The sequence below is a fragment of the Aethalodelphis obliquidens genome, unplaced genomic scaffold (assembly GCF_003676395.1).
Source record: "Aethalodelphis obliquidens isolate GAN/ISIS:26980383/991018 unplaced genomic scaffold, ASM367639v1 scaffold3, whole genome shotgun sequence".
In the NCBI taxonomy this organism is placed as follows: Eukaryota; Metazoa; Chordata; class Mammalia; order Artiodactyla; family Delphinidae; genus Aethalodelphis; species Aethalodelphis obliquidens.
Window position 1 is genome coordinate 37,793,230 of NW_020837947.1, and position 24,685 is coordinate 37,817,914.

Below are 24,685 nucleotides of genomic sequence, written 5' to 3' on the forward strand. Positions count from 1 at the left end.
TCCCAAATAAAATTTAGAGGAAATTTTTGGGAAAAAAGAGGAAAACATGAAGAAGGATATTTGTACTGAATCCTTTTACTTTCTTAGTCTTCTTCATCGCAGTGTGATCAAAAAATCCAGTGGGGTACTTGGCTCCAACCAGTCAGCAACAGCCAAAGTTCCTCTTAAAACGTAATTTATCACAGTATAGTTACTCTGCTTGAAACCTCTCAGCAGCCTCCTACCTTACTCACAACAAAATGGAAAATTCATATCATGAACAAGAGTTTGTGTGATTGGCCCCTGCTACATCACTGGCCACCCCTCTTCTCACTCTCCTCCTGCATTCTCCGCTCCAGCCGCTCTGGTCTCCATGCTCTGCTTTGAATATAGCTCGAACGCTTCTCTTTCAAGGTCTTGGCAGATACTTTTCCTCTGCAGGAGAAGTCTTCTCCTCAATAGCCAAAACTCTTCTACTTTTTTTCAAGAATCTTTTCAAATGGTACTCATTCAGAAAGGCTTACTCCCGTTCCACCTTAAAAGAAAAAGCCACTTCTGATCTGCTCCCGCATGCTCTAATCCACTAAACCAAGCTTTATTTTCTTCTGACCCTTATTATCACTTGACATTATATACACATATATATGTATTCATGTATCCATGTGTGCATATAAACATATTCATTTTTAAGGCTTAAAAATGGACTTTTCTCTAGCTTTAAAATTCTTTAAGCCATAGCAAAGCCAGAGAGTGTACAACAGCTATTTACAGATTTAAAGCTTTTTACGTTAACTGTTCTCAGAAAAATTAGGAAATAAATACTTCATTTGGGGAATAAAGGCATAGACAGGTGAAGAGGGACTTAACTACATTCTACTCATTCCCCTGACTTTTGTGGTTGAAGACAGAAGATTCCCTTACAGTTGCATTAGGCAAAAACTACTAATTATAGCAAAACTGAAACCGGAATCCACTTCATTCCAGCACAGTGCCCCTTCATAAACATGTTAATGCCTACTTGAGTATTTTTTTCTTAAAGTTTCACAATATAAAATATTCCTGCTACAGCCTCCCTCAACACAGAAAAATAAGAATTAATGTGCATTTACTCAGATTAATAAATGTCACACTTAGAAAAATTATTGAAGAGTACATGTAGGCAGATTTTGATTGTTTCTAAAATATAGTAATAGCTAGTTATTGCTATCATTATTTTTTTTGAACATCCACTTTGGTCCGGGCACTTTTGCTCAGTTTCTTCACAATAATCCGGCAAGGTAGATTTTACTATTGCATTTTTTAAAAGAGGTAAATGAAATTCAGTGTGTCACAGCACATTGCCAATGTCACAACCAGAAGGGGTTAGAGACAGAATTCAGACCAAGGTCACCCATGCTAGCACCAGTGCTTTCTCTCTTGCTCCATTCCCCTCTGTAGATAACAATGGAGAACTCTGATAATCATTGGTGTAATTGAACTTATCTCTTTATGTGAAATTTTCCATGATCATACTGTGACTGGGGTTCCAGGCCAGCTTCTGCCACTCTTTACAAACAAGGTGACAGTGATGAGGTGTGCTAGAATGAGTTGTTATGAAGGGAACCTGACTAGGACCAAGAATACATCAACCCTGGCCAGAGTGAGTTAGAAGAAAAGCATGTAAATTTTGGATAATCTGTACAGTAGAAAGGCAAAAAGGGAAGGAACAAACATAAGATGAAAATGAAGCATTTGCATTTGTTTGCTCGGTTTGCTAGGAACAGGCATCTTCAAAAGCTTAACAATTATAATTAACTATTGTGGATTCTCTGGCTTTGAGATGGCATAAAAACATTTAAAAGCAAGAGAAAAGCCCATTGTAAGGGCTTAGAAAGTAAAAAGTAAGTCATTTAATTTTTCTTTCATCTGATGTTAATTTATGCAGAAGCTAATAACATATTTGTGGCTCAGAGCTGCTCATTGTGGAGAGGATTTCTCTCTCAGCCAGCCCTTCCTGTGATCCCTGCCAGATAGAGCCGTCATTTCCGGGCTTATGACACTTTTCTCAGAGAAAGGCAGTATGCTGATAAGTTCACACTCTATAGACACACTTAATTGTGAACCCTCTGAAAATCAATGATATAAAATGTCCTAACTCTTCTCTAGCTGTTACTAACAAAACAGCAAACAAATTGGAGGAGAGGATGAGGAGGAAATTGGATATGTGGGTGCACAGTCAAGTGGAAAGGGAGGAGTATTGTTGACTGTTGAAGGAGAAAAAAGTCAAGGGAAGGAGAGTTTTCATATAAGAAACATGGGTTACTTTTATATCCAAGTAGGATATAATTAAATTGTTGTGCCTTATATAAATGAAAAGCGTAATTTCACTGCTGCCAAATCACCTAAAGAATAGACAGGCGTGCTTGAAGAAATGCATGAATCTTCAGAAGTTGATGTTTTAAAATGAATTAACCACGAATAAAGAAAGTCCCATAATGACGGCTTAAAAGTCTAATTCATAAAAATGTTATTAAAGTACATTATTTATACCTGCTTTTTGTGGATTTCTGTTCTTATTCATGACTCCTTCAGTGTATGGCCATAATCACAGGCAGAGTGTATAATGGAAGCATTAATCAGTCTGAACTAAGGCAAGAATACTGTATCACCACAATAAAGTCCTAGCTATATTAATATAAAGGGTAGAATTTATTACACAAGACAATTCTCTTTTAAAAAAATGAAAAGAATGTCTTCCATCTTCTGGCCTCAAATACCTGCTTTCCTTCTGAAGTTTAATATAAGATTAACTAATTGGCACGAACTTTTAAATGAAATATTTATTCATCTACATTATGAAACTTAGAGACTCGGATACTAAGTTGGATACTAAGTTGTGATCTTATCGTGGCTATGGCATTGATTTTTAATATAGGCTAAGAAATATTTACAATTAATCTGTATTTTAATTAACTCCTTTCCTAGCACATGACATCAAATGGTGATGTTTAGCAAATGCCAATTCAACTGTCTGGCATATGCATTTATTTAGATAAGATGGAAAAGTCCTTGCTACATAAAATTTCTCCTACAGAAGCTGAAAGTAATGATACTTAAATCAAAAGTATCTTTATTCAGAATTTTAAAGACGTTTTCCATATTTAATATGTATAAACCTTTAGGAAAAGGCAAAGTAGAATTCCATTTGTTTATTTCTAACTCTAGAACTATCAAAATCTAACTTCCTGACTTTCTATTTCTGACTGGATGAGCTGTAAAGGTACACAGAGTGTGAAAGGTAAAGGACAGAGTGTGAATATATTTCTCCCTACAACACTAACTTATCTCTAGGAGTCATGAAAAGAGGTTCTTTGTAGATTATACTTCTGACACTGCAAGAAAGTGTTGGCTTTGATCTCATAGGTAAAAAATCTCTATACCTAAGGGAATGAATTAATTCCTATATTTAATAAGATGCCATCGTTAGTAGGCAACTTAAGCATTGATACTAGAAGTACACATTGAATTTCTTCAGCATAGTAACAATCTCATAATAGTTCTGGGTAATGAACATCTTTGAATGCCTGGCATTTTATACTTGAGCTGGAGAGACAAATGGCAAAGAGAAAAGTATTTCATATATAAGGTAAATCGCATTACTAACTGAAGATAAATATCAGTCAGTTTCCAACATTAACTGTGCTTGTAGCTGCCTCAAACCTAACAGTACTGAATATTCCATTTCAACAACTGTGTACTTCTACATGACTTTGTTATTTAAAATGAGAACACTTACCAGAAAAATGTCCGGGGATGTCTAGTTGTTACATGGCTATTGCTGGGCAGCATTTGAAGTTCCCTCTGCCCCTCAGACCAAGGTTTTCTTAGATCTCTGAAACAGAAATCTTACTTAAGAAGTCTAGAGGTACCACAAACTGTCAAACTGTTCTATGTGTCATCCAGACTTAACAGCAACCTCTGGGTGCAAATATAGTCTGAGCACGCTGGTTGATATGGCCACTCAGAAAGGGCAGTGGAAGTTATGTCCCCAATATGGTGCCAGATAAATGTCACCAGAATCCAAATGTCTGTCGACAAGAGGCAGATCTGAAAAACAGTTAAATCAAAATAGGTATTGTTAATGGCCTAATGTATTATTTCTAATGAAACTGAACGTATGAAAAGAAAACAAAAAATAATTCTTTTAGCTTACCTGCAGCATTGTTTCTCAGAAATTATATTTTAATTTTCAACATTAATATCTTACTTTAGACAAACGTTTGGTTCAGAAAGCTTGAACTATCTTGTTCATTTTTTGTAAACAGTATTAGCAGCCCACAATTTTATGCACTTAACTGTGAGCCAGGCACTGTGCAGAATGCTTTGAAAACGTATCTAACTTTGAAGGAAGTACTGTTACTTTACAAATGAAGAAAATAAGGCTTAGTGAGATTAAATCACTTGCTCAAAGTCACAAAACTGTCTGGAGGCAGAATTGACTTTAATGGTAATCCTTCATTCAAAACTTCATTTTCCTTTTGTACTAAATTTTCCTAAAGGAAATATTTTAAATTTCTTCTCTAGAAAAAGAAGAAGAAAAGAAGAAAGCTGAGAATAAAGTGACTTCTGAAACAAAAAAGAAAGGTAAGGAATTTAAAAGCTAACACATAAATTAATTAATATCCATTTGTAATATTACTGGTAAAGCTACTGTTTTCTAGGAAAGAAATCCCCTTAACAAGTTTACTGTCATTGTTACTAACAAACAAATTTATATTTATATATTTATAAATATATTATATTTATATATTTAATTTGTTTGTTAGTATTCCAAAAAAGTAGAGATTGATAAATTTTTAAAAGAAGATTCAAGTCTAAACACTTTAAAAATTTGTTACTGATTATTTTTTTTCTTTCCTAGGAGTGGTGCTCAATTCTACTTCATTACTTTACTTGATTACATATATGAATATGAAGTTTACTATCCAATTAATTTAGTTTAATAAAATTGTCTATCAAAAGAGCAAATTATTGGGCTTCCCTGGTGGCACAGTGGTTGAGAGTCCGCCTGCTGATGCAGGGGACACGGACTCGTGCCCCGGTCCGGGAAGATCCCACATGCCGCGGAGCGGCTGGGCGCGTGAGCCATGGCCGCTGAGCCTGCGCGTCCGGAGCCTGTGCTCCGCAACGGGAGAGGCCACAACAGTGAGAGCCCCGCGTACCACAAAAAAATAAATAAATAAATAAATAATAAAAATTATTGAATGTATGGGAAAGAAAGTAGTTAGTTGGTTTGCTAAGTTTTGTTCTTTTTTGAATGGTTATTTTCAAATAGCACATCTGAAGTCCCAAATGAGCCCAAGAGATTTCTCAGCTTCTGACATGCTTGCAGTGGCCTGATAGCCCAGGGAACATTCAATATATTCCTTTTAATGTCCTTTAGAAAAACTATTGAATTGTATCATAATTAACAATGCCATCTAATGTTCATACTGTCATGAAATTTTTTTTTTTTACCTTAGCAAAAATTTGCTCCTTCCCTGAAGGGATAGCACACCAAAACCAATGTTCTGTTACAAAGGTGCTAGTTCACTCATATTTGACATGACTATGACTCTAATGTAGAATCACTCTATACAAGGTGAATTGGATGTTAATGGCAGTAAAATGTGCCCTGAAATATATGATAATTAAACAGATGTTTATAATTTTCTCATTTTACTACCAGAAAAAGAAGATGTCAAAATGAAAACTGAGAAGGAAACTGCCATGGATGTAAAGAAAAAAGGTATTGTACTTTCTTTGCTTCCTTAGTCAGATTATGTTCAGGATGTTTGTTAATAAAGGAATCTTGGGGCAATGTAAACAAATTGAATATAGGTACTTAAGTCTGTCCATGTCCAGGCTGTCAAAGCAAAACTTGCACTAGACAAAGTTAAACACGCAAGGCAGACTTTATTCAAGGCTATTGCAATAGGGGAGAGAGACCAGAACTCATTCTGAACTCAATTTCACTGAAACAAAAAGCAGAAGAGTTTTTAAGATCTGGAAAGGGGTGGGAGGATTGTAGGCCATCTGTGTTTGCTGATTGGCCTTACTCAAAAGAAGAGAAAACTTTCTCTTATTTTCATGTCAAGAGTGTAGTTTTACAACTTGGAGCAAGGCACCCAAGGGAGTTAGGTTCCTACCCTCCCACAGAAACTGGGAGATAGAAGTACTCTCTTTCTTGATGATTACATTTCAAAGGGGCGGCTCCCAGGCCTCTGAGAAAGGCACACATGGGTTGTAAAACTGGCAGGAGGCTTTTAAGAAAATTTATATCTTGAAAGATCAGAGAGAGAATTTACAAGTACAAGTTTTCTAAAGTAAATGCTCTAAGAAAAGGGAGATCAGGAGCCAAAGGACAAGAAGATGCCTGTCTAAGTTTGGTGAAGGTGAAGAGAACTTTAAGGCCATCTTTTTCAAGACATAATGAAATTGAGTTATACATGGTATAACTTCACTTTGCAAAGATAAGAAGCAAAGAATGCAAAGATAATAATGCATTCCATTAAGAAACAGCTTAGATTTTTGCCTTAAATTTAGTTCTGCTTTTACTCTTGTTCAAGCATGAATATCTGCTTTTATTCAAGTTAAGCTTAAATCTAGGTGAAAAGATATGTAGTTGTCTCAAGTATTATGGTTTGGTGATAAGTATTTTCACCCCAAATATTTCCTCCATTAGTGTCAGTGATGCTTGAAATTCCACCATTAGAGATATTCCATTCCTTTGAGTTATGAAAGAATTGTCCTCTATTAAAATGCAAATCTCTTAGGGCCTGTGTGCATGGGGTAACAAATGAATTCCTCTCAGCTATTAACACTTAAAGTGAATGAGACTTCTAGATCTTCCCTGTGTGATAATAAGCTGAAAACATTGTCATAGAAACTGAGTCAATAGGTAAGCTTAAATGAAGGTGAAGTTGAAGAGAGCTTCAAGGTAGGACATGGTGTGGAGAGAGCAGACTGGGCTGGATGCCATTAGTGAAAACTTCCCTTCCTAGGAAGTAATAGGATACGTTGGAAAAAAAATGTGGTGAAGGACGCTGAATAAGAAGGTCATAAGATGGCAAACTAGACATTGATTACTCTTAGTAAGCAGCAAATAGGAATTACAGGAAATCCCTACATCATGCTATTAGTGGGGTAAAAATATTGTAAACTACTGAGAGTTACATGATTGCATGGCTCATAAAATATCCAGGAAGAGACAGCCATGTGTTCTCTTGAGTTTGGGACTTGATTACTGATTACTTTGCATTGGAATTATTATTAATTTTATTATTGAACATTCATTTATTTTGTTTATTTAAAACATTCTTTATTCTCCTGGTGAAATATGTATCTTATCATAAGAAAGTGAAAACACAATTCTGACCACGTGATCATGCTGAGAAACTGGTTGCTTGGGTCATTGTATCTGTGACAGCTATATGATTGAGTGCTAAAGAGAAACAAGTTTTTCCTGGGCCATCAATTTTACTAAAGTATTTGCAGAGGAAAGTTTTGAATTGTAATTGTCAAAGTATTTATCATAGGTGTGAAAATGCAAAATCATGAAAAATGCTTTTGGCAAAACACAATGGTGTGTGTGTGGTGGTTGTTTTGATTTGAATTTTGTTTTTGAGGGGAAGGGCACAACACTTTTCTGTTCAGAGAATGATGGGAAAATCTGATACTTCTCTGCTACTGGGAGACCTGTGATATTAGCCCAGCAGTCATGTCAGAGTGAGATTGTGCACCACTGGCAAGAGGAATGATTATGCCAATATCCCTTCCTGCAAGGCCAGTGCTTAGCCATTGAAGCAGAGACTGAACTGGGTGATTGCACAGCACATCAGGGGAGGGCTGCTCAGCAAGTGTTGAAAAACAAGCTTGTCCTTCTTGGAATCAGTTTTCAGTTTGTTTATATGTCATTTTTACTTTTAAATACACAAAACCATTGGCTCTTACAAATCAGTTCAAATTCCTGATTAAAATATGCATAAATTATTAGTTTGCAAGCTCTTAATTTCCAAATACTCAAAATTGTGTGTGTGTGTGTGTGTGTGTGTGTGAGAGAGAGAGAGACAGAGAGATTCAATTAGTGTTGATTTCTAACTCATGTTTCTTTATAGAGTTTAATAATTCTCCAACTATATTTTCATGTGAGAGCAATATGCTTTAGAAATAGCCAGTTTGAAACTTATTATGAAAGTAGTAAAAATTTCTAGAGGTTACGCGAGAAAATTGAGAATTACCTGAAATCTTGAAGAGCCGTGATACATATGTTATTTCTTCCTAAAGTAGTCAGAGGAATATGGCAGAACATCTGATATCATTACTGTAGTCCCAAATAGTAGCAAATTTACAAGATGTAAAATATGCCTAGATGCTTATTTAATATATGGGTTTTATCATGGCATTTTATTACATTTATAATAACTCATATTATTTATGATTATAGAACATATAATGTATTTATATGTTATATTATTATTTTATTTTACTATATTTATATTTTATTATTATATAGGTGCAAATGAATCTAAGGCTTAAGTTCTAAGGTTTGATAAAAGAGCCTCTGCTGCATGAAACTTGTAAATCACACTTTGGTAGTGATCTGTTAGGGAAAATGTGGGTGGGGTTTTATAGGATATAAAATCGCCAGTCCATGAATTGCAATTAGGTAAGTGGTACACTGAGATTCATTATAATAATTTCTTGTTTGTATATATTTGAAATTGTCCATGGTGAAAAAAAAGCCCAAATATGTCGTTTAAAAACATTGAGAGAAATGAAAAAAAAAAAATCACCAAGATATTTTTACAATGTTATGAGGTATGTTTTACCCTGAAGAAATGCTATGAGAAAAAAAAACAAACAAGAAAGGAAATAAAAACTTTTAAAAAACATGTTCCTATGTTTGTATCAGACTTCCGTGCTAGATATACAAACCACTCTAGATGATATAAGCAGAGAGACTTCTGTACAGGGAACTGGATGCACACACAGTTGTTGAAAGGACTAGAAGGATTGATGTCAGGAGACTACACTGGATTATTGAGCACCCAGGACTATCCATTGGCCAGGAAGCTGCTTTGTTCTTTAAAGCTGCCTCCACACCTGCCTCTTTGCACCCACAGACTAGATACTGAAAATGTTGAGGCCAGCCTCAGCCACTTACTCCCATCAAAGCGACCTTGTTTGCTAAAGCATTCCTGCTTTTCAGTCTCCTATAGGTGCATCTAAATGATGAAATTAAACATGCTGGGAGTCTAGAAGACAGGTTTTTGGCATTGCAATTTTTCCAACTGGAGGGAGGGTAGAATGGAAGTAGAAAGAGGCTATCCAAGGTATCTATAATAGAGACACTTTCAGAAACGTTTTAGAAGATAAAATTCATATCCGAAATGGTTTTGAAGACCTGAATTGTACAATGACTAAACCTATCTTTGAGTTCCCCGAAAAGTTGAAAAAGATGGCTCAATCAAGCAACATGATACAATTTGGCAATTTAAAGTGCTCAAAGGACACACAAATGTAGTTTATGTTGTTCTTTACCTAAACTGTAGCAGCATGATTTTTCCCCCAAGAATTAGCTAAATAAAAGTATAAATGATAAGAAGGATCCTGAAAAACCAGACTAGCTTTTCTGAAATAAGCTGCTAGAAAAGGACTAATTCACTCATTCATTTATTCTTGCATGCTTTCCTACGGGAAATAGTCACTAAATGCCTATTATATTGTGCTAGGGGGTGAGTACACTTAAAGGTCGATAAACCAACATAAGCCCTACTCTAACGAGACCTGCAGTTTGATACGGGAGGCACACAGTGACTAAGAAGACATAATGTCGACAACTCGGGGTAAGGGACACGGAGGAAACAAATTTGGGGCAACGACAATGGAAACAATAGGTGGGGACAGCGAGCTATTTAGATAGAAAGCTTGTTACAGCAGGCTCTCTCAGAGACATTTAAATTGGAATTGGATGTATTGGAAGGATCCAGCCATTGGTGGGGACATCTTTGTGTGATGTGTGAATATGGTATGTGCATGTGTGTGTGGTATGTGTATATGTGTGATTTGTATGAGAAGACATACAAGGGGTCAGGATATGCAGGGACATGTGCAGGTGTTTGAATTTATTAAAATTGTAATGGGAAACTCTTGAAGGGTATCAGCAGTGGAGAAAATATTTTGATTTGTGTTTAATACAAGTATGTTCTCATTTAGATAATAGGTTAGAGGGAGAAAAGAGAATAGGTGCACCAATGAAAAGGTGGTGTCATTTATTGAAATAGGGAAGCCTATATGGGAACAGCTGTGATGGAAAAAATTCAGAGCTTCCTTTTGAGTGTGTTGTTTCAGGTGTATGTGATGCATCGTCCAAACTTTGTATCAGGAACTATTTTAGGTGCTTTACACATACTAACTCATTCAATCTTTATGATAAATCAGGAAATAAGCTATTGTAACCCTCATTATAAAATTGAGAGGTAGTAAATGTCAGGGACAGGACATTAATCCACAGCCACATACTCTGAACAGTCAATTAGAGATATGGGTCTGGAACTCAGAGGAGATTCTGAAGTGAATCCATAGAGAGAGTTATCCATATAGATCACAGTTATTGTTCTGGGAGTAGATGAGATCACCCAGAGAGATTGTGTCAGAAGAAGAAGAGAATAGAATACAGAATCAAGACCTGGGGAATTCCAACATCTAGACATTAGATAATGGAAAATCAAGTAAGAGGGGCTGAAAGGAATTGCTAGAGAGGTTAAAGGAAAAGCAAAGGAGTTTGGTAATAGAGACATTTCAGAAATGTATGTTTCAAGAAGCAAGAAGTTATCAACTTGGTGAATATTACTTAGAAGTTGTAATGTGAGGGCAGAAAAGACAAGCACAGAGAAGAGATAAAGCCAGATTGGAATGGAAATCCAAAAATGAGAAGAAAGTAGTGAATTTCTTTCTTTTTTGGTGTGTGTGTGGCTGTATAAGGAATAAAGAGTCTTTTTTGTTTAGTTTTGCTTTGGAAGGTGAATTTATGATAAACATAAACAGAATGTGAGAGATTGATGCTTAAAGGGATGAAGTATAAGTGGAAATGTAAGAGATAATTTAGAATTCATTGTTTGATGAGCTCATGGGGGAAAAAAATAATCTGCATTTTTCTGAGATAACAGCACAGACACTCCAACAGTAAAAAGTTGGTGTTTTCCAGTTATGAATAGGAATTCGTCTAGATCATCTTAGAAAGATATACAATATAAGATTAAGAGGCTGTTGTGATAAAACTAAAACTCCAATACTAAATACATTCTGAATTGAAAGGCTCAGTTTTAGAAAAAGATATATCTAAGTGTTGTTGATGTTCACTTAATGGCAAAAGGTAAGTTTGTGAATGTATTGTAGCAATGTGTTTAAAGAATCATTCATTCAGTTAAAATACCCCATGACAACTTTACATTAAAATATCTTTGTGGCGATAAGTTAACCAGATCAGATTAATCCAAGTATAAAGCTCATGAAGCTTGTGCTGTTTAAATGACACAATCATATCTATTACCATAGAATATTTTCAGTTACTGTATGGGGCAGATACTGTTAAATCCTGAACATACTGAAACCTTTAGCTACTTGATTCTTCTATATAGGATCTTCTTTTGTCATTGAGAAATTGCAAAAAAATCCTTTATAGAGGCTTATAGCTTTGAACATATCATTAAATTCTATGCCTACCAGACATAGACTCATCTGTTTTACTTTATAAAACTTTTGTAATAAGTTGTTCTAGCTACTAGCGCTCAAAGTAATTTACATGGCAGATTACAGACCATGAAAATACATTGATTTGTATTTAAAAGTAACTTTTTGAAATATTTATATGTACAGATATAATTGGCAAGATAATATATAGTATCTTTCATATGTGTTCATGGTTAAGTTTCAGTTTAAAAGAGTAAAATTCTGTTTTCCAAACTTGTATTTTGAGAAGATTATAGCTTTTTATTCTCATTCCATCTTTTTCTATTTGAAAAGCACTTGATTGTAGAAAGTTATCTTGTATTTGAATTTTGTACATAAGCATTTGGGCAAGATTTGACAAATGCATCAGCTTGTCATTATTTGTTAGACACTTTGAAATCTAGAATAATTTTGGGGGGGATTCTACATATTCTGTGGTAATCTCCCAGTTAATATCAATTATAATATACAGGTACTTCACACACTTTTTACTGATATTGGGCAATTATATTAATGTATATTCTAGATGAAATTATTTAAAAAATTGTTCAACAGGTAAATAGTCGGGAATTTGGCACAAATAGGACCTAATCTACTTAGTAATTCCAAGCCTTGATTTCGGGGTGCTCCAAAATTACAGGGCAACGGTAGATTACTTTCAAGTTAGCTTTTAGTTCCCAGATAGACTAGACTGCAAGTCAGAGTTCAGATGATGGCAGCTTGACTATATTAAAAACATTTACAATGCTTGAATTTCTTTGAAGGCAAGAGAATCCATTTTCAAGTGTTTTTTAGTCATAGAAATCATGTAAGACAATAGTTGCTTATTCTTTTGAGGGTAAGTGATTTTGTAATGAAACAATACAGCAAAGTCGGCTGACTTGTTACTTACTATGATCCTTGATTACCTCTTATATCACATCTGGATTAGCCGGATAGAAGCTAAAATGCTTCAGAGATAGTAAAAGGGATTTAATGTCATAATGTGCTGTGGGATCTCTGAGATAATCCCCCATGTTCTAGCTTTGGGTTTGAACAATGAAAAAGTGTGTTTGGGCTCAATGCAGAAAGGACATAAAGGCATTTTGGTTTAAAAAAGAATTTTTAAATACATTTTAAAATTCAGAAAGGGAAAATGTTCATATTAAAAATTATTCAGGCCTGGAAAAAGTAAACTAGTATACAAAGTGACTATTTTAATAGTCTTTTTGATGCTTATTATGGAGAATCCAGACTGCCCTCTCACTGAAGACAGAAACAAAATCAGCCCTCATACTTGAGTATGAGGGAGTTGTGTTATGATTTGTGAAGTATTTTCAACAAGGAGGATTGAAATACATATGAGGAAGAATGAGTAAATAGACTATGACTATTTCTTCCCTGTATGCATCCATAATGATATTTAAGTATTTCCTGTACCCGTATTAGATAAATTATTTTAATTGCAGTTTATATTCAGAATGAAGTATTTTCTGAAAAAAAAAAGAAACAAAATAATTTAACGTTAAAGCAAAGTGGTCTTTTGCAAACACCATAAATTAAATTTTAATGAGAAGATTACACAGAGTGGTACAGGAAGTGAGATATTAGAAACAAGTTTTTCTTTTTTTTAAATTTTAATAGATGGGAGGATTTTGACCAATTTGTTGGGGAATTACATAGCCTGAGTTTCCCTTGTGGCCTGAGATATACATTTAAGCATATAGAAGCAAAATATCCAGTAATTTTTTTGTATTCTGTATCCTAAAAGCCTACAAGATTTTTCTTTCAGTAAAAGTAAAGCTTAAAAAATTTCCAAATAATATCTCCTTCAATTCCAGCCTCTCCTGGGATTCCAAAAGCGTATTTTAAAAATAATTTAGCAAATCGTGCCAATATGAATTCTTTTTATCAAGATATTTTAAAGTCATAGTAATAACAGTTGAATTTATCCACTGTGTTCTCATTTAATACTTACAACAACTCTTGAGGTAGGTATTATAATGCCCATTTTATAGAAAGGGAAACTCAGGATTGGAGCAGTTAAGTATCTTGGCCATGCTTACCAGTTAGTGATGGAGCAAAGTCAGTAAGAAGTTCACCAAATAAAGCTTGCTGTCTTTAGCAACCTGCAAACGTTTTTTTTTTCCAACTCTAGGAAACGCCGATTGTAGATTGCCTTAGTGTCTTTTTCTTTTCTTTTCTTTTTTCTTCTTTTTTTTTCCTAATTCCTTTGAGATCATATTGCAGACAGGGATAAGAAAGGAGGAAATAAAGAACATATACTATAAGTCTGATTCTCTTTTTTTCTTGTAGAAATTATGCTTTCCTTTTTTCACTCAACAAATATTTAATAAGTGCATAACATTTGCAAGTAAATCTGCTAAATATTGGAGATAGGTCAGTATAAAAGACATGGCACTTGCTCTCAAAGACCTTAGAAAAGAGGCAAATAGACATTTATAATATACCATGTCCACTATCACAATAGAGCATGTACAAGGGCTCACACTAAGATCACGGCATGAGTCTAGAAATTGTGTCTCTTTTGGTAGATTGGTATCTGTTAGAAATTTAGAACACGGATGCTACAGACTTATGTAATAAGGTATTTGACCTAGATACATTTAACATAGTTTTAAACCGGCTGGAAACTGGAACTCATAAAATTTTAACAGTGCTTTATCACTGAAGATATTTGCTTTCACAAATGGCAGACCATCTAAAATAAGGAATTTGTTGGTTTATCCAAATACAGTTCTAGAGTAAAGTGTCTTCGAGTTCATTTGACCCAGGGGTCAAATGATATCATTAGGATGAGATTTATCTCTCCTCACTTTTAGACTCTGTTTCCTTGATATTGGCCCATGTGATTGCAAATTGGCCATATCAGATACTGCCTGCCCTACATCCTCTCTTATTCATGTCCTATGAGAAAAAGAATAGATTGGCTTCCTGAGAGCTCAAACAGAAAACCTGAATTGAGTCTTATTGGTCCTTGTGGACCGGTTCCTGAGCTAACGTTTGTGGTGAGAGTAAAGGAATAATCTGATTGTCTTAGCTTAGGCCATAGGTCCTATCTTTTAAGCAGAACAATTAAATAAACTTTGTCCAACATATTTGGACTGAAATTGGAAGGGTGAAGTTGATTCCCTCAAAGTTAAATTAGTATAATAAAACCACAATAAAATGGAGTTGTTACTACATGGGAAAAAACCCCAACAACGTAAGAGTTCTTTTCAAGCAGTCATTTTTTAAAAATTTATTTACAGAATAGTATAAGGGACAACTTTTTTAGCTACCATCCATGGTGAAACTACTTAAGTATTTTAGAAAAGCAACTCAACACAGGATAATGTAATATAATGTAGGCCCCCCAAAAGCAAATGAAATTGCAGATTTCATTAATCAAAATATTATGGTCCTGGGGTTTCCCTGGTGGCGCAGTGGTTGGGAGTCCGCCTGCCGATGCAGGGGATGCGGGTTTGTGCCCCGGTCCGGGAGGATCCCACATGCCGCGGAGCGGCTGGGCCCGTGAGCCATGGCTGCTGAGCCTGCGCGTCTGGAGCCTGTGCTCCGCAACGGGAGAGGCCACAACAGTGAGAGGCCCGCGTACTGCAAAAAAAAAAATTACGGACTAGAGTGAAGAGTGAAATCTTTTCCACTATACCTTGTAGTTTTAGACTCTCACTTGGATGAGAGTCTTTAATTTAAGCAAAGATTTTTTAAAATAAACCAGATTATATTCAGAAGGGAGTACTTTGGATATGTAGATATGTAATATGGAAATGAGAAACCAGGGTGGGCATCAACATGTTTATAACTTTGATGTGCCCTCTTATTTAGGTGTACTTACTCTTTATTATCCCTGAGGGTTGGGACTCAATAGTTGAAATTAAAAGACACTATGGAATGGTCAAGATTATATAGGGAATCTTTTCAGTCAGTGAAGTCTACTATTCCAAGTGTTCAAGCAGAAGAGTGGGTATCTCTCTGAGATTTAATCCTGTAAGAAGAATAATTATATTAAATTTAAGGAGACTTATAAGACTATATTTTTCCAAAATTAAATATCAGGCTAAATGAAACTGATGTCTGGATTAACTTTTGAAATGAAGTCTTTTTATTATTGTGATTTTAATTTGGCCATTTGTCAAACTCCTAGCTGATTAAAAAAAAAAAAAAGACTTGTCAAGAGTTGATTCCAGAGTAAATGTTCACTGTCTTTAATTGTATGTAACCTAAATTCACACTCTTTCTACTGTCTATCTACTGTAGCATAAAACATTATTCTGAATCTAATCAGAGCATATTTTATTAATGTCTGAATAAACCCAGCACACTATGAGAAAAGGAAATAAAATATAGAACATATATTGAAAAATGATTAATTGCCCTCAGGGTAAAGAAATACCTTGAAACATCTCAGAAGGAAAACTCCAATGACAATGAGCTTAAAGTAGAAGAGACAGAACAACAATTACTTATGATGCAAAAGTCAGGGAAAAAAGCTTTCAGACAGCAAAAGTTTTCAGGCTGGAAAATAAGAATTGTGATTATGTTTTAGGAAGTTTGTCTGTTACTTATGAAGGAGGCATGGAGGAGCATATATAATACTTCTGTAATCAAAAGAAGCTTTTTTTTGTTCCAGAAATGATTTCAGTTTCAGGAAAAAAGTGGAGCAATTATCTTAGTCAATTATAGTCCTGTTAGCTCTATTAATCTTAAAACATAAAGTCAAAAAGATGAACGAATGAAAAAATTAATGCTAAAATACATCAGAAGCAGAGGCAGATAAAAATAATTGTCCTGAAAGATACTGTGGTGATGTAGAGGTGGGCAGATACTCAAGTTATACAAATCAAAGGACACATTAAAAAAAACATGGCATTGAACATGTGAAATAAGTTTATCAAAGAATAGATGAAATAGGCCCTCTTCTCCCTAAAAATAAGTATATTCACTAAATTTACATTTACATTTATATTACTAGGAATTTATATTACTTGTTACTACTGCTCTACTATTCCTCATATGCAGTGCCTTGGTGGACATTTTTCAAGTAAATAGAGTCTTCTGAAATGGCGCTGCCAAGTGATTCTATTACTTTTTAGGAATAGAAACCTAAGAGTTCACTCTCTCCTTTCTGAGGCTACCATTTCCCTGTTCCCCTTTTTACAATTGTTCTTCACCTTTTCACCCTTCTCTATCAGCTGAATACCTTGCTTCCTCGTTCCCTTAGAAAATAAAAATTAGAAGACAGATCTCATGAGCTCTGACCATGGAATCCACTGACATTCTTCATTCATCTCCTTATGGCCTCTGCCTTCTTGGCTGAATACAATACAGTACAATACAATACAATACAATACAATACATTAAAATGTTCATACTTACAGGAACAATTTTTTCACTTGTGCGCAATATGCTATTTCCGTCTGCTAACTCAGGGATGTGTCTCCAGCAATTCTTTCCTCTGCAAATTTATTTTGACTTCTTCTACTGGTCATTCCCAGTAGCCTACGACATGCTATAACATCTCTCTTTTTTTTTTTTTTTTTTTTTTTTTTTGCGGTATGCGGGCCTCTCACTGTTGTGGCCTCTCCTGTTGCGGAGCACAGGCTCCGGACGCGCAGGCCCAGTGGCCATGGCTCACGGGCCCAGCCGCTCTGCGGCATGTGGGATCTTCCCAGACCGGGGCACGAACCCGTGTCCCCTGCATTGGCAGGTGGACTCTCAACCACTGCGCCACCAGGGAAGCCCTATAACATCTCTTATATATTAAAACACGCATCCTGTTGATGGCAGTTTGTCTCAGATTATTGTCCCATTTCTCAAATCCCCTTTAGAGCTAAACTCTTTATGGGTTTTCTACACTCTTCTTCCAGTCTTTCATGTACTCACTGTATTTAGGCTTTTGAACCCACACAGTTCTTGTCAAGGGTGCTACTGACCTGCACAATACCATATCCAAATGTGAATTCTCAGTACTCAAGAGCATTTGACAGTTGATCCCTCTTTCTTTACTCAGCCTCTTGGACAATACTTTCTCCTTTTAACATTCTGGTCACTCTTTCTTGGTCTTCTTTGCTTGTTTCCTCCCTTTCTTTCTGGCATCTAAAAATGGAAGCAACCCAGGGCTCAATCCTATGTCTCTTTCTCTGTATTCACTTCCTATGTAACCTCATACAGTCCCATGGTTTTGATACCATCTTTAAGATAATGAGTCTCCAATGTATGTCTCCAGTTCTGATATCTCCCTAAACTCTACACTCATCTATCCACTTTCATATTCCACATCCCCATTTAAATATCTATTAGACATCCCCAAATTAATATGGTTTATAAAAAACAAACTCAAATTTTCATATACACATACCCTAGAATGTGTTCCCTACACTCAGCTATCTTCCTCTTATCCATAAATGACCATATCATTCTTTTTTCTGCTTAGGCACAAATGTCTCTAATCACTAGTGACTCCTTTATTTCTCTTCCTCACCCTACTATTAAATCCTGTCACCTTCACCTTTGACATAGAGGACCCTTTCTCACTATCTTTAAGAACTACGCTCATTCAGTTACCATCATCTCTTATTTCTGTAGGCAAGGTCATACTGTAACAACAATAACAACAACAACAGAAAACCTAAAATTTTCAGCAACTTTGACAAAGTTTATTTCTTGTTCATACTACATGGTCAAAAGGGGCTGAACACGTTATAGCTGTGGAGGCACGCAGGCCAATGGAGATCCTACCTCCCTCTGCTTCAAGCTTTATTGAGGCTTCCATCTCACTCAGAGTAAAATCTAAAGTCTCCACAGTGCTGTAAAAGGCTTCATGAACTGATGGCTGCTGATAACTCCAGGGCAGCCCTTTTGTGCAGCAAGGTCATTAACTTGAGGTTCTAACCACATGTTCTTGCCATTTCTAATCATTTGCTTTTTGAATAAATTTCTTTCATTTCCAACAGTTTCAGCATTTTGGTTTTATAAGTATGTGCAAATTTTAATTTGTGGTTTCAATTGAATTTTAGCTTCACTCAAGTTTTTGTCAAAAAGACAGCTACAATCAACATGTGATGTCTTTTAGCTAGCAAGTGGTTTTAATACAATCACAGACAGAAAGCCAGTTAATGTATGAGTTATTCTTCCTTACTTGTAGAGAGCCTGTAAAAATATAATGCAGATGAAAAAAGCCACGATTTTAAACCTTTTCTTCTCACCCTGCTCATTTGGTGAATGATTCTCCCCTTTAATTTTGATCACATAGCTCAAATGAGGGTTCATATCATCATCACTGATGTACCTGCCACTCTACCCATGAGTGTGGATGCATGATCCAAGCTGAACCAGAGTCTTGTCCATGGACATTTTACAAAGGACAAAAGAAAGATGGTCTCTTCTTTTAAGGTGGTCAGCTTAGGTAGTGTGAGTCCAGGAAATGTCATTGGTTATGTTTACACCCTTGTTGTGACAGCCCATCTTGAAAATAATGCTGACACATAGAAGCAAAGGATGAAGGTAGAATTTTAATGGTATTTCAACCCTATGATCCACGTGTCCCTGGAAACTACCATCCCCTGACCTCCTGCCATTAGGTTATATCATTTAGTTAATTCCTCTGTTTGTCCGAGTTAGTTTATGCTAGGATTCTGTTATTTCCAACCTATATGTTCATTACCAAATGAAATTTCCATACAGATTTAGAATAGGTATAGCATTATAAAAGCTATCAAATCAAGCAGGTAGATAAATTGTATCAAGGATTTTGTGTTTGATGGATCTCAGGTTGCTGCATGAATTCTTATAAGAGGAAAATAATTTTTCTCTGATATTTCTTAAGTGCTTGTTTTATGGTAGTCTGCTTTAGAGAGTGGAAAACAATATGTATATACTTAACCAGACTTAGAAAGGAAACTATATTTGTCTATTCAGCACTTGCTTGCCAGAAAACATCATGTTGATGTAATTTAAATTGTTTCTTTTTAAAAGTAGGGGTGACTCTCATTTGTTTTATTTTATAAATAAAATAGAAAACAAACCCAAATGATTCTTTTAATTTTATTATGAGTTTAAACCTGCCTTTCTTTTTGATTTTCAACTTGAAAAGATGTCATTTTATAGCTGGAATATAAAATTAACAACATGTTTCTCTCTCCAAACTATTAATAAACACAGTGAGTCAGCCCAAGACAAATTAGAGATAATACAACATCCCATAATGCTTTCACGTGTATTAGCTTCTCAAGTAACTGCAGTTAGAAAGAGCTCACTATCCTTTCTGTTACATAATAATCTGTACTTGATTCCTGTTACGTCTTTTTGCTATTTTTTTTTTCCTGGAAGCCCCTTGAAAACACGTATCTTCTCTGTTATAATTTGCACTATCTATTATAGATCCAGGAGGTGTTAAAACCTATGATGATTGGCATTACTGAGGTAAACAAAGGAAATTAGAGGGGTTTGTAATCTAGAATTTAGCCTTAGGGAGTAAGTACTGAAAACATCAAATGCTTCTTTTGTTAGGTCTAAGTTTTGTTACATAACCTTGCACAATTTTATTCAACTATTTTATCTTAAATTACTCTTGTGTAAACTGTGAGCAATAATGATTTGCCATTACAATCTTCATGTGAAGATCATGGGGACTTGAATTATTTAATTATTTAAAATATTTGGAGTACCCACTATTTTGTGGGGAATATTTTAATTTTAATTTTGATTCATCATGAATTCAAACTAGTTTATAATTTATTGGATTACTTTCCTTGGGAGTCCAAGGGGAGGAATAAAGGATATTATCATGGCTTTCTCTCTTGATCTCTTTTTTTCCATCTCTCAGCAGCTTATAGCTTACCTATAGTCTCATGTAATCTCTCTACACCTTGTTGCAAGATTATTTTTTGTAAGCTTAAGGCTTTAAACACTGAATCCCAAGGAAAATCATGTAACTCAAAATTCCCAGGGAATATACTGTTTGGCAAAACTTGGGTCACATGCTAGATGTGTGGGCAGAACTGGGTTATGTGTTTCCCTCTGGTGGCTGAGTTCCCCTGAAAGGGGCAATACAGGTTAGGTGGAAAGAAGATGGAGAAAAGTCCATATAAAGCATGGAGAGAGAGCAGAATGGGGAAGAAAGGGAAGTAAAATTGGGAAGCCAGGTACTGATTAAAAAGGAAGCTGATTATTAGCTTTGAGGGCATACCTAACTGACACTTCATTTAGCAGATAATGGAGAGCCACTGAAAGTGTAAAAACAAGGGATTGACACGATGATGTATGTGTATGTGTGTATACATAGCATACAAATATTAACCTGTCAGGTGGGAAAGACCAAGAGAAATACTAGTTGGAAAACGATCTTAATAAATACTATAGAGTTCAAATCTATTAAAATAGTGCTGGTGAGAGATAAGGGGGAACCTGACCCAACATGATGTATTCAGAGAAGATAGCCATTCAAAACACTATAAAGAAAAATGACACACTGTATGGCAACCAAGGTTCAGAGCAAGACAAAAAAACCGTATCTGCTAAAACATTATTTTAGCAGATAATCTTCCCCAGAGAATTTTGAGATCTCTGTTATTTCCTCTCTTTTAACTGGAAGAAGAATATTGTAGTAGATGAATATAAAATAATTACAGGGAAATGGATTTCTTCTCGTTATGATGACTTTAAATAACACGCTTGTTTTCATGTCAATAAGTTGGCTGTTTAAGTCAATTTTGTTAAATAATGTTTTGGGGAAACAAAGAATATTTCCCTTTTCTCGTTTGTTGACCACAATTAAAGTTCTTTTCATTAATTTTTAATGTGATTTCTTTGTTAATCAGGTTGCCTCTAAGCTAAAAAAAGAAAAGAAAAAAAAAAAAAAAAGAATAGAGACCATATCTGTTTTGTTCAATACTGAACATGCATAACCTAGAATAATGCCAGTATAAAGCAGATGCTGAATACATTTGTTCAATAAATAAAGGAAGCATCTTCTGTCAAAGAGAAGTATTTTTAGTTTTATTTCCTTTAAAAAGGATTTGCCTTCTGTCAGTGAGGCAAATCACTTTGTCTTTCCCTATTCACTTTTGCTCACAGTGGTCATGTAGAGGAAAGCTAAATATTGTATTCCCAGTCTCCTCTGCTGTATGTGGAGTCTTAATTAGCTTCTCAAACACATTGCAGATAAAGCCTGTTAATCCTCTGACCTTCACTGAATTCAAAAGTTTTTGTGTTAATTGTTTTGAGAGAATAATAGACAGTTTTGCTGTTAGAAAAGTCATGGCATCTCCTCTAGAAAAACAGTAGAACCGGAAAGAAGACTTGAAAGGATACTCGTATCTGAGCTGCTACCCTTTGCCATCATTACATGACAGAAGGAGAGTCACTTCTAAACTTTATGGAAACCATTTGTTTTCTTACAACTATAAAAACTGACTTTAAAAATGATTTCTGTCCAAAAGCAGCACAATAGAAATTAGGTTGCTTGAGATAGTTGTAATTTTATATATTAAAGCCATAAGAGAAGAGAATTTAACATTGATATCCACACATTATTATTGCTTGCATTATTGCCTTAAAACTTCAGGATTCCCCTTTATATATGAGATTGGCCCATTCACATCAACATTCATTTCTATTATAATGTTTTAACCACTCAGGTACTAAAGACAAACGGACGAAAATTACCACCCACGTTTCACAGATGAGCAAAGAGAATGACATATTCTTTTTTTTTTTCAAGAGTAAAAGATCCTACTGCTTATACAAGAAGGGATCAGAACTTGAACTCTGTTCTGATTTCAAAACCGGGGTCAAAGCTTCAGTGATCGTCAGCAACTGGGAGCAAGGGGGTGCTTCAGGATCACTCAAGAGCAAGGTGACATACATATCAGTTTGCATCTGTTGTAATGGTATAGTTATTAATCACACTCCCTTTCATTCTCAGAAATATTCAGTATAGACAATTGCATCCCCATCTAGGCAGGTTTTTAAATCATACTTTCCCAGAGATTTAGATATGTTGAGCCCCAGACTCTATCACCCCCTGAGAAATTATGATTCAGCTGGCTTGGTATGGGGCCCATAGGTGATTCTAGGGAGATTCTGTGCTGCCATATCTATTAGTCTGCTTGGGCTACCGTAACAAAATACCATAGACTGGATGGCTTTAACAATATAAATTTATTTCTCACAGTGCTGGAGGTGATGAGGTAAGATCAAGGTGCCAGCAATGTAGATTTCATTCTGAGTCTTCTCCTGGCTTGCAGGCAGCCACCATCTCACTGTGTGCTCAACATGGCCTTTCCTTAGTGCATATACATGGAGAGAGAATGCTCTCTGGTGTCTCTTCTCATAAGAGCACTAACCCCTTCAGATCAGGGTCCTAACCTCATGGCCTCATCTAACCCTGATTACCTCCCAAAAGCCCCATTTCCAAATATCAACATTTTGGGGGTTAGAGCTTCAACATAATGAATTTGGTGGGGGGAGGCATAAGCATCAGTCCATAACACCAAATAAAGAAAGCACTCATTAAGGCCCATGAAGGAAGTAGCCATGAGCAATGAAACAATACTCTCCTGGCAGTTGGAAGACTAAATGTGAGGTCTACTCCTGCCACTGGCTGCATGACCTTGAACAAGTCCCTCATCATTCCAGGCTTCTGCTTTTTCTTTTTAAACCAAGGAGTTGGAATAGCATCCATGGCTCTTGGTTGAGATTGGGGGTCAGCCTGGGGAAAGGAGTATCTTGGGAGAGGACACTCTGTCAAATGACACGAGATTTCAGCAGGCACCTCCATGGAAGTTGGGCATGCATGAAGAGGTTTCTCTTTGACCATCACTGCTTTTAGAGTGTCAGTGTTGGTGATGGAAGAATGTCATCATCATCACTTACCTTGAAGCTGGAAAAAGAAAAATTTGAAAACTTGGGTAGATAATCCTTAATTTCTCTTTCTAAAGCTAAACGTTTTTTTAAACTTTATGATTGGATTTAGCAACTTCTTGATTAAATAACTTGTCTGTCAGCTGCTTGGTTTGACTACCCACAGACAAACAACACACACAATATGTGGAACAATAGCTGAAGACATATTTGATGATGTGAGCACAAACTGATTTTTTTAGTCCCTTTCCTACTGAGCTGCTGGAAGACAATAGTGTGAGCATCCACCCTTCCTTGCCAGCTGGCTTGTATTCCTAGACCAGGAAAATAACTGCCACAATTACCCTACCCATTATGACAAGTTGCCTCTGGTCGAAATTATTACAGCATGTCCTTATTAGTGTCTGAACTCCACTTGTATTTGTGCATTACACCTACCCAGTCCTGGATGAGTAATTTTACTTGTGAGAGCCAAATAAGCAGAATGTAGAAATAGCCTTGGACAAAAATAGCTGCTGTTACAAACGTGATTTAAGGGCCGAAATGGTTCAGATCATCATCCTTGGTGTCTTTGTTTAACAGAGGTGGCTAGGAGGGGTTATTGGTCTCAGAGGTGGAATGTAGCTGTTGCTCTGTTGGAAGAAAATTCGCTCCTCTGGCGACTTTTGTCCAGAAGGTAAATACTGTAATATGAGAAACTGGAGAGGCGGTATGTGCGATAGGCAAGTTCAGCATTGAAATCTCTTGGCAGGATTTTTCTTTCTGCCCCTTGTCAGCTGTCCTTTAGCATAGGTTGAAGGCGAGCGCTTTGCCTTTGACATTGCACATTTAAATGCCAGCCTATGCAATTTACAGTACAAAAGGGCAAAGATACATGGGGGAATGAGGGAAAAAATCTTCTCTCTTCCCATCGGTTGACCTTTTGGTTCTGCTTTATATAGACATTAAAAGAACCCCTATGACCATATTTCCAATCTTCAAAACAATCACAAAAATAACTCCTCATGCAATGTTATTTATATACACTGCTCCTCCTAGCCTTCATGCATTAGAATATAAAGCCTAATTTTCATCCCTAAAGACAGCCATTCCT

General features: G+C 35.8%; 1 protein-coding gene across 1 annotated transcript in view; it reads left to right on the forward strand.

Moving 5' to 3' along the window:
- Positions 1-5,700: 5,700 nt before the first annotated feature.
- Positions 5,701-24,685, forward strand: part of LOC113613023 (triadin-like) — a 110,176-nt gene continuing 91,191 nt past the window's right edge. Inside the window, exon 1 of the mRNA XM_027093431.1 lies at positions 5,701-5,746. Within this exon, the coding sequence (XP_026949232.1) occupies positions 5,704-5,746 (43 nt within the window). The 5' untranslated portion in view covers positions 5,701-5,703. The remainder of the gene's footprint in view (positions 5,747-24,685) is intronic.